This window comes from Ambystoma mexicanum, chromosome 1p, assembly GCF_040938575.1.
Source record: "Ambystoma mexicanum isolate Mex_15411 chromosome 1p, UKY_AmexF1_1, whole genome shotgun sequence".
Classification (NCBI taxonomy): domain Eukaryota; kingdom Metazoa; phylum Chordata; class Amphibia; order Caudata; family Ambystomatidae; genus Ambystoma; species Ambystoma mexicanum.
Genome location: NC_090921.1, coordinates 639538089 through 639554021, shown reverse-complemented (window position 1 = coordinate 639554021; position 15933 = coordinate 639538089). Strand labels below are relative to the sequence as shown.

General features: G+C 44.4%; 1 protein-coding gene across 2 annotated transcripts in view; it reads left to right on the top strand.

Annotated features, from left to right (window-relative positions):
- The first annotated feature begins 412 nt into the window (after nt 1-412).
- POLE4 (DNA polymerase epsilon 4, accessory subunit) overlaps nt 413-15933 on the top strand; it is a 182126-nt gene continuing 166605 nt past the window's right edge. The window contains exon 1 of one of the 2 annotated variants that reach the window (XM_069649673.1): nt 413-884. In XM_069649673.1, the coding sequence (XP_069505774.1) occupies nt 705-884 (180 nt within the window). In that variant the 5' untranslated portion in view covers nt 413-704. The remainder of the gene's footprint in view (nt 885-15933) is intronic. The other variant, XM_069649674.1, reaches the window with a different exon arrangement.

Here is a 15933-nt window from a genome sequence, read left to right as displayed (position 1 = left end):
TGCCATGCGAATGTAATAGAGCTCTGTATGCCCACAATCAACAGTCCTTAAATGACTTTGAAAGGGTAGCTTCTCAATGCACAAGGCGTGTCACAAGAACGCTACTTGCCGCCACTAGATGGAGGCAGAGACCACTGAAAGGTCCATGCTGCTGCTAGGAAAGGCCTGGTTCCAGCCTGCAGTCGTCCAGCCATCTTTGCAAAGAGAGCTCGCAATCCAAAAAAGATCAACCCCAATGGCAGGCTAAGTCATTCTACCCTACAGGGTCAATCCAGTGTCCGTTGTGTGACTGTCCAGTCCTGTCAAGTCAAACGGAGGCGGTAAAGTAGAGCCTACACTTTATAGAACGTAAAGTGACGTCTTTACATCATGCGGTTTTTATTGGAGAACGCTATATGAAACGTAGGGCACCAGTCACGTGACGAGAAAAAGTTTGTAGGTCCGTTCTTCTAATGGGAACTAGTTGTTACCATCTCAGAATGGAATATTATGACAGATCGCCTTCACACATGGAGGTTTTGTAAATGTAAATAGAGTGTCTCTTAATGTAAACACCGGACACATCTCCAAAAGCGAAAACGGAGCAGTTTACTATCTAGAAGAGTCTTAAATTCGTAAATCCAGCACACGGACTAGAAGTGACACCAGCGCGTCTTTGATTGAGGCCGATTTTACTCTTTCTGTGTTGCTACGCTGGTTGAAGCATGGCTGGGTTGTTGTCCGACACCGGGAGCACACTACCCTTGCCCGAGGAGCCTCCACCCGGATCCGCCGCCCCACGCCAGGTACGGCTACCCCTCTCCCGAGTCAAGACTCTAATGAAGGCCGATCCTGATGTCACCCTAGCAAGCCAGGAGGCTGTGCTACTGACCGCCCGGGCCACGGTGAGTTGTTTAGATTGAAGCTGGGAACATGAAGAGGAAAGCAGTGTGCTTGTTTCCCAGTGCTTCAAGGTTGACATTAGACTGGCATACACAGCTTGAGCCTTATTGCATTCTTAGTTAGGAACAATCATGCAGACATTTATCTAGCCTACACTGATATTGCATGTTGCAGACATGGCACACTACCAACAAGAAAGCTTTCTGCACACATCTTTAGGCCCCGTCCATCCTGGATACAATTAAAACGCGCATGTTTGTATTACATAAAATAAATGTACAGTTGCATAGCTTAGATCTGGATTTAGGTTGGTGAAAAGATAACTGGCACAGGAGCACCAATTTTCTATTCCTGGGCTTTCATTCAGCCAACTGTTGAATTTTGGCAATTGTAGTCTTGTTGAACAAATTGGATTTAAGAATCTCTGTATCCTCACTGTTCTACTGAATGAACAAGGTTCTTGTGCTCATGCTAGGCCTTGACTTTCTCCTGTACGGAGGCGTGCAGCCACTATAGGGCCTCGCGTGCTGTATTGCGCCTTTGAAGTTCACTGCCACAGCCCGGGTTGGGATGCTGTCTCGCGAAGCGCTTATTGCTGCGGTCACGTTTGGGGTGGGCGGTATTCACTGCCGCTCCCCCGGGTGTAATTACACTGGGCGGCCTGGGCCGGAGGACAGAAAGAATGGCCGACGCGGGCCAAGCCTCGCGCTCGTCCCAGGGGGAAGAGCCACGTCTGGCAGGATCACGCCGGGTCTGAGTTTCCTTCGTCGCCAATGTTATACACACGCTTCTCAATAAGGAGTCCCACAAGGAATTCACAAGGAATTCAACCGGTGTCAACTCCTTTATTTAACTAACTTCCCCCTTTGTTTCCATCACTTCAATTTACCCAGGTCCCACCCCTACCCTAACCCTGCCTTCCACACAACAATGTAGATTGCTTTACAATTGAACATTCCCCCTTTTTAGACACTTAGTCTAGCGTTAGCCCATCTGCTCAATGAGTCTTATGGGTTTAGTCCTTGCCCGCACAGGGCGACTTACCCTTGTCAGTTCTGTGCTACGTAGAGGTGATCTGTCTGTCTTCCACTCGCTATCATCATCGGCAACATCCCCGGACCTGATTCTTCCACATCTTCCCAGTATGGGTCATCGGAATCTTCTCTGACCCATGTGTCCTCCCAGTCTTCCTGTTCCTCCTCTGAGGCTGCCCATTGTGTTACTTTGCTGCAGCATTCTTTGAAGTGTGACACGTTTCTTGTGATTGTGCAATCTTCCTTATCCACTGCCGTAATCCTGGTGCCTTTCACCTTAGTGAATGTGAGAGGGTTTGGTGTGAAACGATAGTCTCCCTTTCTTTTCTGTGTTTGGCGTACCAGTACTCTGTCATCTTCAAAGCTGTGTTCTCGGGCTCCTCTCCTCGGCGTGATTTTCATTTTGTGTTTCTCTTCAGCGTCCCTGGTCCTGATCCCTTCATCTTCTGTTGTGATGTTGCTGGGGGTCCTTGTGGCAATCATGTCCGTAACTTGAGGCCATACAGGAGGTCTGCTGGGCATTTGCCCGTGGTGCTGTGGGGCGTGTGGCGGTAGTCACTTAAGAGCTGGTACAGTGTCTGTTCAAACAGCTTGTGAGACAGCTGCGCCACTTGCAGTACCCTCTTGAGGTTCCCCATGAAGCGCTTGGCCATGCTGTTGGCTTGGGGCCAGAGAGGCGTAATTTTCTGGTGCTTGAAACCCATGTATTGAGCAACATTTGCAAAGTCCAAACTGGTAAACGGTGCGCCCTTGTCAGACTTGATCGTCTGAGGAACGTCTTATGCCGTGAGCATGCGGTCCAGGGCTGGAACGACAGCTGTTGCTGCTGCAGATGGCACCATCTGCACTTCCGGATACCTTAAGTACTCGATCATAACTAGGGCATACTTGCTGTCTCAAAGGGGACCAAAAAAGTCAACCGCCAGATCTTCCCATACCACACGGGGGAGTGGAGACATCATCAGTGGGTTAGGGCATGGGGCTGGAGCTATTGCGCAGCAGATGGTACAGTTCTTTAGGGTGTCTTCAACTTGTTTGTCTAATCCTGGGAACCAGATCTTCTGCCTCAACAACGTATTCGTTGAGCCCACACCCTGGTGTCCCACATGGGCTAGATCAACCACTTGTTGGCGCAGCGACTTGGGCAGGACGATTCGGCAGCCCTTCATGATGATTTGTTCCTCGGTGGTGGTGAGTTCCTCCTGAACCAGAAGCATTGCCTTCATGTCACACGGCAGTGCCTCCTCCAAGTCTTTGGCTATGTCCTCCTGTGCATGTCTCAATTTGCCTTGGCTGATGCACTGGGCGAGGATGGCAGTACCGGGTCGCTTGCATACTGTTGTAGAAGCACCTTCCACGCTATCGGGAACGGTTTCAGCTACTGTAGGTAGGCATCCCCAATGCAATGTTCCGGGAGTGGGGGTCCTGGAGGCTGGTGCCATAGATAGCCAGATTCATGTCCTTGCCTAGTCTGAGGCAGAGAGAAAACTTGTAGTCCTGAAGATGAAGTCCCCATCTTTCTATCCTTGGTGACATCCGAACTTGAGGGTTGCCATAAATGGTGAGAAGCGTCTGACGGTCGGTGACCACTGTAAATGCTTTCCTGAATAGAAATAGATGGAAGTGCTTGCAGGCCCAAACGACTGCTAAGCTTTCCTTTTCTACCTGCGAATACTTCTGCTCAGTGGTGGACAGGCTGTGGCTTGCGTATGACCCAACCTTTTTGATGTGGGTTCGAGGGTCATATTGTGCCAGTATCGCACCTAGTCCCACTGGACTGGCGTCCATTCGGTGTCCTTGGCAGAACTGAAGTATGCCATGCCTGATACCAAGTCTATGCGGGCACAGATTTCTGCAAAAGCAGCCTTTCATTCTGATGTCCAGATGAAACCCTGATTGTTGTTGGTCAGTTCTCTGAGAAGAGCGCTCACTGTCGCAAAGTCTTCTAGGTAGCGCAAGCAGTAGCTTGCAAGCCCCAGGAAAGAGCTGAGATCCGACACCTCCATTGGCTGGGGGGCATCTTGAAGTGCTTTGACTTTTTCTGGGTCTGTCGCATGCCCTGGTCCGAGAATATGTGGCCAAAAAATGTAAGAGTTTGTGTGCCAACCTCGCACTTGTTCTTGTTAAGTGTGACATTGGCTGTTTCTAGGGCTGAGCAGACCTTGTGCAGGTTGCCGTTGTGTTCCTGGAGTGATTTGCCGAACTCCAAGATGTCGCTGTAGTTCAGACATCCTGGCTGTTTGACTACCTGGTGGATCTCCTCCTGGAAAATCACTGCTGCTGAGGATATGCCAAAGTTCAATCAATTGTAGCGATTTAGCCTCATGTAAGTCACAAAGGTGGTAATGTATCTGGACTCCCGGCTAGCTCCAGCTAGTGGTAGCCCTTGTTGAGATTGAGTTTTGAGAACATGGTTGCACCATTGAGGAGGTGGATCATGTCCGTTATTCTCGGGGCATGATGATGCTCTCGCTGGATGGCCATGTTGAGGAGACTCATATTTACGCAGAGACGGATGGCACCTTATGCTGATTTCTTGGGGACCGGCACAATCGGGGAGACCCATGGAGTGGGGCCCACCGCTGGCTTGATGATGTGGTGGTTGTTAGCAAGAATTCTCTGTTTAGGCTGAATTTCCTAGCCTAGTGAGTCCCCCAGCAGCCCTGCTGGATTTCTGGAGTTTGTTTTTTTTCTCCTGCCAAGAGTGAGACTCTTTTCCTCCCACTCTTGGACATGATTTGTGGTGTTCCTTTGAATGTTAATGTGTTTCATGGGCTATGGGGTCTTTTACTCCATTGGGTCTCATATGTTTTTTCTAGGTGTGTTACACAGCACCCTCCGTGCAGTAACACCGGGTGTCATAGTGACCCCCCACCATAGACTCCATACCCTGGGACTGACTACTGTCTCCCAGGGCATGTAAAGTCACCATTGGCTTTAGTAGTCCAAAATTACTAACAGAACCAGTACAAACCATCATATTAGTGCCAGTGTGTTTAACTAGATGTGTTTTTAAATAAATAATTATATCTCTTTTTACACCAAGCTCTGGTCAGTGTTTGCTTGTTCTACTGTGTTCTTTTGACCTATTGTGAATACTCTGTATACTGCCTAACTCTTCTTGAGAGAAGTCTGACTGCTCATCCACAGCTACCAGTTAAATCTGGGTGGTACAGACTGCTACCAATTGGGTTTACTGCCAACCACCTGTAGTCTTAAATCTTTTGCAGTGATCCCAGAGGGAACTGCACAGGTTTCTGCCTAACAGTGGTCTAGTAGGCGATTTAACTCTTCCTCCACCTGTTTTCTGAATGTTTATCGGGATGCCCATGTAGTGTTGGGCTATGGGCTTGATTTCCATATCGATATGCAGAAGCACTTTGCTGTTGCGCAGTTTGCCCAGGCCCTTGAAAAGGTTTGGATATGCTTTGGTGACATCCCCTTCTAGGGCCAAGTATTTGTGGGAAAATCTTGCGGTGTAGGATATGGACGAGTCCCATGTCCACTGCCGTCTTGAAACTTAGGATACAACCACTGTTGGCTTCAGTGGAGAGAACATGTAGCTGGATCCGGGCTGTGTGTGATTTGTGCGCACAGATCGTGGTGAAGGTACCCTTGCACGGTAGAGGCGTGTTCGAGCTGTAGGGAAAAATGTCAACCTGCGAGGGCCGCAGTTTAGGCGGTTGTGGGAGGCGATTGTAGGCCTCCTCACTCAGGCCATCCGTTGCTCCGGTGTCGATAAGGAATTCTGTTGGTATGTTGTGGAACTGGAGGTATGTTGTGGAACTGGAAAGTTACGATGGGGCTGTGTTCCTCTGCCTTCTCATTCCCTAGTGCCCACACATATCCTTTTGAAGTCTGCAGACTCACACCCCACAATGACTTGGGAGCGAAGTCATTTGAGTATCGATGGAAAGCGTAGTGCTTCATCGGGAGGCAAAGCTGCATGACCTAGTTGTCCATGGTTTCCCCTCACTCCTGCATAGTAGTATGAAAGATATGTCTATCATAGTCTACGTTGGTGTGTGGTGCGAATTAGGCGTCAAGTGCTTTGCAAATTTCCTGGTATGTCGTCTTTTCCTCATCAACTAGTTCGTAGGGGATGTCCCTCAGTGCAGCACCTACTGCTAAGGTAAGTATGCTTGTCCTTCTCTCCTCATCCATGGGCCCAACTCTCCCACGTATACTCTTAAGCCCTGCATCTATCAGACCCACCGGGCCCCCGGTTACCTGTGTCTTGGATTTCAAAAGCTTGTGGCAGTTGCTGTTGTGTGACTTCACCCTGACTGTGGGAAAAGGACTCTGAAAGCCTGGCAGGTACTGTGGCTGGGATGTCCTCTTGTTGTCCTTTATGCGTTTCCAACATTCTTTTTTTTTAAGCTGGCCTGTATGTGCTTCCAACCTTTACATTATTCCTTTGGGTCTTGTTTCTCACCAGTGACCCGTTTGTGGCAGGGCCAGCACATTCTCCTCCTGAAGAGACACAGTTCTTACCCTAGTGCTCATGCTAGGCCTTGACTTTCTCCTGCACGGAGGCGTGCAGCCACTAGGGGCCTCGCGCACCGGATTGCGCCTTTGAAGTTCACTGCCGCAGCTCGGTTTGGGATGCTTCCCCGCGAACCGCTTATTGATGCGGTCACGGGTGCGATGGGGGGGATTCACTGCCGCTCCCCTGATGTAATTACACTGGGCGGCCCGGGGCGCAGGACACAAAGAGCGGCCGAGGCAGACCACGCCTCCCACTCGTCCCAGGGTGAAAAGCCACATTTGGCAGGACCGCGCTGGGTCAGAGTTTCCCTCATCGCTAATGTTATACTGGCGGCCACGCTCTCACTCATGTGTGGCCTTGTGCTGTGACACCAGACACACGCTTCTCAATGTGGAGGCCCACACGGATTTCAACCAGTCTCCACTCCTTCCTTTATTCAACCGACTTCCTCCTTTGTTCTCCGTCACTTCCCTTTCCCACAGGTCCCACCCTAACCCTGCCTTCCCCACAACGATGGGGATTGCGTTACAATTGAGCATGACACTCACCATTTGAAGGACCTGGACTAAAATACCTGTACCAGTGTTTCAACATTTCTACTCCCTACTAAACACACCTCCCCCTGGCAAAGGAACAAAGACACATTTGGCCTACTAGAATGCTAAATTTTGGCACCACGTTCATTTTTTACAAAAAGTCAATCTTGCATTTATGGTGAGCAGATCACTTATTACCTACCTGACCAGAGAGGACCTGTAGCTACTTGAACATTTGATGCCCTTGCAGAAGAGTACGAATAAGACAAGTAAATGTTGAAAAACAGTAGCAAGAAAATTCAGAATGTCTATGCCACAGTAAGAATTTTGGTTCCTTTTTTTATTTATTGATGTTAATTAAATAAAAAACTTTACACATTCAATTCAGTAAAAATCATACAATGCCTGCAATGTTTATATACAAAATAGCTGTAGCTACACATTTTTCCTGGATTTGGTTTGCTTTGAAGATAACGCGAGGCACGGCCTGGCTCCTAAGGCAGAGACACTAGAACATCATCCCATTGCCCTCTGATTGGTTCCCTGTCCCTCCTTATCTTTTCCCATACTTCGCGCCAAGTCTAGTCATAAAAAAACTCTGCAATGCACTGCTGAGATGTGTATCTTCTGCTATTTAATTCTTATTTCGCATTGCATTTTACTGCCAGAGCCTGTGCCCCTGGCATTCTGGGCAAACCTCTCCTCCCATGGGAACATCCTTTTGTCGCATTTCAACCTAGGGGTTTAACATTGAACTAGCTTTTGTGCTCAGCAAGCCCTTCAGTTTTCTGAGGCCTGGAAGCCCTTGCTAATTATGAGTCATGTTGTGGCGTCCATTTTAGAGAAGATGGCTGCCCATTAGTTTCGTGTTTCTATGGTAGTGAGTTCTACTCGCGTATTGTTCGTGTTGTGTCCAGCTTACATGTTGCTTATGTTAATATTCTTCATGTCTTTATGATTGTAATATTAATATTCTTCATGTATAAATGCATATTTGAGCTTGTACGTTTTCTTCATGTTGAGTGCACATGTGCTTCATGCCTAGTGGATGCATATGTATGGTTACAACATTTGCGTTAGTGAATCTGTCCGCTTTTATTGTCTGTTACCCCTGTGACAACAATGGGGGATAAGGACGGAATGACTGTCTTAGTATGTGACATTACTTTACTCTCACCTCCCTAGTTATCTATTATTTTTTTGTTAATTTTTTTTTTATTTGGTTAGTTGATATATCAACTTTTCAAATTATTCTTACAAATGGATATTTCATTACAGTAATTTAACTTATTTACAATAAAAATAGCATCATATTTCATACATAAATTATACAAATATATACAATACAAATATAGCAAAGAGATTGAAAGACTGATTTCATTCCCAAACGTTTTCAGTATCGTATATTACCCAACAAAAATAGATTATGAACATAGAGGTTAGATGAAGGATCATGTTTCATATTTTTCAAATCATCAGTCAAAATCATTGCAGAATTTGTTGCACATTAGGGGTGGTAGAACAGTATTCAAGAATTGAACAATTGCAATTTGTATTGTAAATCTAGGATTAGAGAATAGCATTTGCCATTTTTCTAATTAAGTTAGATGATTCTGAAACACTACTTTTACCCTTGAAGCATCTGCTTCTTATGCTATTTATTGCCTCACAATTGACTAATAGATGTTTCAAAGTTTCTGTCTGGGTGGTGTTTAAATAGTAGTGGCAGTAATTTTGCTCACAGAGTATAACTTTTCTCCGAAATAGCACGTCACGAGTTGCCCACAGATTGTCTAAATCTCATGTATTGCCTGCAGAACACCATGCATGGATATTTGACTAAGTATTCAGCTGTTATCCCATGTCTCTTAGTTCCAAACAAATAGATATCAAAATCTTTATGCGATGAGCATTTCGTGAAGTTTTCCGCCCAATCGTGTTGGAATATTTTGGTTTTTGCTCGGTCGGGATTTTCCATCAGTAATTGAATACTGATAACTGCATTGTTTAAAACGTCCATAGTGGGCTCACGCCATTTTAGCGGGTATTGGCTTTTCGATGTGAGCAGATTATGGGCTGTGATTTGTAATATGGATGGTTTACTCCTATTTTCCAAGGACTTACGAAAGCAGGCACACCGCTTCCAGTATATGTGCGAGTTGATTGAGGTGAGTCCTAATTCATAACGAATTAACGCAAGTGGCGTACCATTTGGTAGTTGTAAAACTTGTTTCCAGTAAGACGCCTCGATACAATCCCAAAACTTACGTTCTTTTGGCAGGGTGGCTTCACTGCCATATAACAATATAGGAGTGACTTTCATTTTATAATACATGATAATGTGTTTCATTGAAAACTTGCCAAATTTTTTGATTAGTATCTTTGATTGAGACACCAATGATTGAAACTTAGTTTTCAGTTCGCACGTATATTGCATCGATGTTTTATTGTGTTGGATTGACACTCCCAAGATATTTGTATAGGCATGTGTTTGCTAGTTTGTGCTGCTGCAGATGCCATTCATATCTGCGTGCTTTAGATCCTCGACTGGGATTGCAGTTAAGAATTTGAGTCTTCAAGAGAAAACCTGTGCAATAATTCATCAAGTTCGGGAATCCAAATCCTCCGTCCTTCACTGGACCGTGCAAAATAAATTTAGGAATCTTGGGCCGTTTACCTTCGCCCCAAAGAAAATCCCGAAAAACTTTATCAATAGAAGCAACATCTTTCTTCGTAAACTTCAAAGGAATGGACTGCATGATATAAAGAACCTTTGGCAAAAGGACCATTTTAACAGCATTAACCTTGGCCCAAATTCCCAACTGCAGCCGGCCCCATCTCAATATGTCTCTTTTAAGCACCTCCAGTATCCTTGACACGTTGAAAGCGGTCATTCTCTTCAAATCCCTAACTAAATGTATACCCAAGTATTTCATAGTTCCCACCTCCCAGTGACAGTCCCAAGAGCCCAAGACATCACGCGGGACACTAACATCCAAAGGGAAAGCCGCAGTCTTCCCCCAATTGATTCTATGGCCCGATAAACGTCCCACCTCATCGAACATCTGTTTAAGTAGTACACATCCCTCAGCCGGATTAGACAATATCACTGTCATGTCATCAGCGTAGCAGAGAACTTTCATTTCCGCATCACCAAATTTAAGCCCCCGAAGACCTTGCTCTTGTTTCAAGTATAGGATGAGAGGTTCCAAGGCCAGATTAAACAGATACGGGGACAATGGGCAACCCTGCCTAGTTCCCCTAAATAACAAGAAAGAGGAGGACATAACCCCATTGACCCACACCTTTGCACTAATATTGGAATTCATCGCCCTGATGGTCTTAATGAATGTGTCCCCAAATCCCATTCTCTTGAGTGTGTGGTAAAGGAAGGACCAATTGACCCTATCAAATGCCTTTCTCTGAGATTCATGAATATGTTCCCAATTGGTATATAATTGAGAGTCATCAGTTTTCGCCTTATGCGTTGAGAGACCTCTATTCAATGTCTAAATTGCCCGCCTCAGTACAGAAGCTGCCCACAATGAGTGCGACCAGAGAAGCGGTGATGCGCTTTCTGGACTTTGGAGAGGAAAATGATGGGTTGCACTATGATGCATCTTTATGGCAAAATGCATGTTTACAATTAGATATAGGCCCTTATGCTGGAAAAGCTGGATAGGTAGGGGCATTCTTAGAGTCCGTGATGTGTGGCATAATGGTGACATGATCCCCTTTGAACAGTTAAGAACTTCTTTTGGTATTGGAGCTAGAGAAAGAAATCGTTATGTGGCCTTAAAGATGCTCTTGACTGAAAGGACAGGGATGCTGGATGAAGGCATGAATGAGAGACCTGCATTGTGTGAACTTCTCCGATCAGCATCGTATGGAGTCTCAACTTATCTGAAACTGATGCCGGCAGATGAGGGTGATGTGAGAGCTTGGGATAAGCTTCGCCAGGCCTGGGTGGATGATCTTGGGGTGGACATCCCGGTTCGGGAATGGACATATTTACTTCATGTGGGAGTGCAGGCAAAGATGGATTTGCAACTGCGTTATATCAGGCAAAGGATCCTCTTTAGACTATATTGGACTCTGTCCAGGATGGTCAGATTGGGTCTATCGGACACTGATTCATGTTGGGGTTGTGGATGTGGTGTGGGCTCTTTGATGCATATGTTATGGATGTGTCCGAGAGTTTCCGATTTCTGGACTGGGGTATTGGATAGACTGGACCTTGTATTAGAAGAGAATCTTCCTCGCTCCTTCCTTTCAACTATTTTGTTATCCAACAGAGGTAGAGGAGACGGAGCTAGGGACTGTACGGAATGGATCAATAAAGGGTTGGTTTTAGCAATGAAACAAATACTACGGGTCTGGAAGTCAAGGAAGAAGCCGAGTGTGGATGGGTGGTTAACAGATATGCAGGTATTGTCAAACTATGATAAAGTTTTGCTCATTGGACAAGGTAGAGAAAACCGTTACTCTCGACTTTGGGGACCTTTCAATGATCTATTTGGCTGAAGGTTGGGATCTAAACCTGGGGGGGTAATTCCTTCCTTGAGTTGGGGATGCTTTGGTATGTCTGGAGTTGGGGAGTTGTTCCGTTATGTGTTTGTTATATGTTTTGGTTTCTTGTTGTCTGTCTTAATTGTTGAGTATCAAGAATTTTTGTTCGAATTGTATTTGTTTTTTGCAATTATTATCGAGGTTCATGTGTTCAGCATTTTTCTGTTCATTTATTCTAAGTTTCTTTCAAGATTTTACGATTTGAACATGATGCAATGTACTGGAGATCGTTTTTTCTTTGTTTGTTGTTCAAATCTTTAAATAAAGTGATTTAAAAAAGAAAAAAAAAAAAAAAAAGAATTTGAGTCTTCAAATTGTTAATACTAAGATTGTTGGCTTGGGTATACGCATCTAGTCACTCCAGCATGTTTTGTAGACCCATCGGTGTCTGTGACAGGAGGACCAGATCATCCGCATAAAGCAGGTATGGTACTTGCTGTGTTCCAATTTTTGGGGGATCTCCCACACAATCTGTGAGATCACCGATATCCGAAATGTAAAAATTGAACAGAAATGAAGCTAAGGCACAGCCTTGCTTCAGGCCTCTATGCGTGGCGATTGGGGGTGTAAACATGCCGTGTAATGAGACTTGCACACGCATTGATGTATTCGTGTGAAAAAGGGTGATTAATGCTAGTAGAGAGGAGGGGCAATTACGTTTTCTTAATTTTGTCAAAAGCGCAGCTCGATCAATCGAGTCGAACGCGGCTCTGAAATCTACAAATCCTAGATAAAGTGGTTGTTTCTGTGATAATTGATGGGCTTGGATCATAGAGAGTGCAAATATATTAGGAATGGTGCCCAGGTCCCTCACGAAAACCCGCTTGGAATGGATCTAGTAGCGAGTTTTCTTCAGCCCATACCTTCAATTCCTTGAGTATTATTCTACAGAATATTTTTCCCGGAGCATCCAACAGTGAGATTGGGTGATAACTGTCTGCCGATTGTCGGTCGCCCTTTTTATAGATCGGAACTGTTATCGCTTCAGTCCATGTGCATGGCTGTTATTTCCCGCACTGAAAATCTTGAATAGTATGGAAGCCCATAACTCCGGATGCATTTGCATGACAAAGTTGGACAAGCCATCCGGCCCAGCAGCTTTTGATTTACTGGCAGTTTTGATGAGGTTAAGGATCTCAATTTTGTCAAAGGGCAGGTTAAAAATGATAGGTGTCTCTACTACTTCTAGATTAGGGCATTCTTTGGGGGCAGCGTAAAGTTGACTGAAATGTTACCCACTGTTGCATACTAACCGCAGTGGTCTGTGTGACAATTTGATGCTGTCCCATGGTTTGATTAATTGTTGACCACGTTTTAGAGATGTTCTTACTAGCTAGAGTATACAGCATTTTAGCTCCATCTCTTTGGTACAGCGCAGATCTGTGCCTCTTGACCCAATTCCTACAGTCATTGCGCAGTTTTTTGAGAATACCATTCTGAGGTTCGGAGGATGCTTGTTAAGTTTCCTCAGCTCAGCTCGATATGCAGTTTTCTTTGTTCGGATCATATTATCGAAAACATGCAGATGATTTTGTCTTGTTTTACATTACTTTTTAGTTTGCTGAAATGTTTGAATTGCATAACTATATATGATGCCAACATTTTCTAGTGTATTGTTGTCTCCGGATTTCAATGTTTCTAAGAGTTCATTAAAGTGAACTAAAGCATCCTCCGACCATCAAAGACGGTTTCCTCCTGTATTAGCCACCAAACAGCCATTTGCAGATGCCTTTGCAATACAATTGTGTCGAATTTGTGAACCCCATTCCATTATTAACCTATTATGATCACTGGCATTGATATTAGAGATCTTAAATTTACAAACATCTGGCCACAGTTCTGTATTAACATAAATATAATCTATGATTGAGACTAATGAACCTTAATGCCAGGTTGGAGCCGGGGGTATGTCAGATGCAAATGTGCCATTGAGAACATGCAAGCCTCTATCTGAGATTAAACTGTTCCATCGTAAAAGTCTCTGACTTGCTTACTCTTGATCTTCATACACTTTAAATACTTTAAATTCAGGTCGCCGGCTAATATGAGATACCTTGTGTGGCTGTCTTCCACGACCATGTCTAACAGATCATTCAGGTCTTTAAAGAAACACTCATCACTTATAGCTACAGGATTCCAATACATGTTCAATATAGCATATTTATCCATGCCCGCATCAACTCTCACCAACATCATGAAATCTTTCGGCATCGCCCATAACTTGGATTTGAGACCATATTTGATTTTTACAGCAGTTACAAGCCCTGACATGGGCCTTCCCAAAGTTGACTTAATGGCAGGATCCAAGAATACCTCAAACCCTACCAAGATTGGGGCAGTGAGTAACCATGTTTCCTGCAGAAGTACTACATCATAATTGTTTAGTTGATGTTTATTGATATTTGTCAAATGCTTTAACCCTTGTGAGTTCCAACTAACGAGTGAGAAAGGCTGGGTGCTTACAGTATGGCTTAGTTACTTCTGTTGCATATTATATTGACAAACACACTGGCCATTTGAAAAGGCATTACATCCTATGTTGGCTGTTTTGGAATTCAATTGGAGCTGACTCTGGGTAGATGCAGACACTTGTGAGGTGGATTGGTCACAAGTCAGATGGAAACCTAATTTAGACAAAGGTTCTTTTGCACTCCAAATTAAACTCTGTACTACTCTGGAACTCATCCAGAGTTTAACTGCATTCAGATTTCTTTTGTCAGGAAACTCAACCAGATCCAGATCAGTCGACCTGATGTCTTTTAATATTTGAATTTCCGAAAATATAGCCATTTCCGCTTTGCGATTTAAGTCATATTGAGTGGAAGGAGAAGTGTTGCAAGACAACATTAAAGAAAATGGCGCTGGTTTTGTTCTTTCTACTTATGAATTCTTCTTTTTTCAGAGTATTACTCTTAGGTATTTCAACTTTCGGTGCGCTTTGCTCTGACGAATTGGAGGTCTTGAAATTTCCCAGAGCACTCTCAATTAGACGGGTAACCAACCCAGAGACATCATCCATCATCCTTGAGTCGTTTGCTAATGTCCCACTTAATTTACTTAGTTGTGGCACACTTTGATTAGATATTTCGGGTTCTGATGTGTCGTAATTATCAGGTGCTCTCAGGGGTGTGTTTGCTATCCTCGGCTCCTGAGGTGAGTTCTGACTCCCATGGGTGGTGTTGTATGACGGGCAGGGCGCAACCGCAACGAGTGATGTAGACTCGGGTGCTTTATTGAATATTACAATTCGGGGTTGAGAGTGCGCCGACATGTAGGCGTCAATTGCCTTTCTCATTTCGCCTTTTTCTTGACTATTAATAGGCGCTACCTTTCTGTTGTCATTTTGTTGGGACATCCCTTGAGTTAGACTACTAGATTTCTCATTGTTGTCAGTGGCTGATTCATCAGCTAAGTTCGGTTGTCTCAACATTTTGAGGAGTTCATCTAACAGAGGGTAATTTAGTGTGTGCGAAGGTTGGAAAGATCCTAAGCTCATTTTCATTTTAATGAGCGTTTGTAGGGAGTATTTCTTCTTGATGGCTTGTGACACAGCCATGTTATTTTTTTTGGGTAATGATAACATTTTGATAAAACGTTTCGTTGACCCGCTACCCGGTTGTTTCGGGATGCTTCTGTTTTTTGTTAATTTCGGATCAGAATATTGGCTATTTTTTGGCAACTTTTTGCTTTTTTTACCTTTTGCTTTCTCTTTATTAAGACCTGTATTCGGCAACTGATTTTCGTTACCTGTTTTTGTTTGATTAGAAGTTGCCAAATTGAAAATAGAGTAAAGTTTCCCCAGGTTGGTCGCTATGAGTTCCTTAGGTTCATTCGCATTTAGATCTTGCGGCAGCAATTCAACGTTCCATGAGGGATCGTATATGATGGCACTAATGCAAGGCAGGATACTTGTGAGCTCAGTACTTACTCCACTTTTTGGGGGCAAGGGCGCTTGCAACTTTCCCTCATTCTGATTGTGCGTTTGACATGCAGTAGATCTCATCGGTGCTTTATATGATAGAGCTAAATGATTAGAAGCCACCCACATGTGGCCGTGTTCCTGATTTTATCAACTCTTGTGTGGAAAGTATTTTGTGCATGAGCGCTTCTTGTACTGCGAATCGTTTGTCAACTGAATTGTATATTTTGCCAAGTGTTTGGATGGCCATATTCATTGCTTGCAAAGTAACATCTATTGTGGAATCAGGTTTGTATGTCCCTATGGACGTGTTAGTTCCATGTGTATTTGTTTGTGTCCTACTGATTTCAATACTTGAGGTTGTGGTGACTGTTTCTGATATTGAATGCGAGACTTCAGTGAACATTAGAGGAGATTTTGAGAGATTTTCAGATAGCATTTTGTCAGAGAAAACAGAATCCTTGAGATCTAAATCAATGATTGCAACGTCCTTTGCGGACGGCG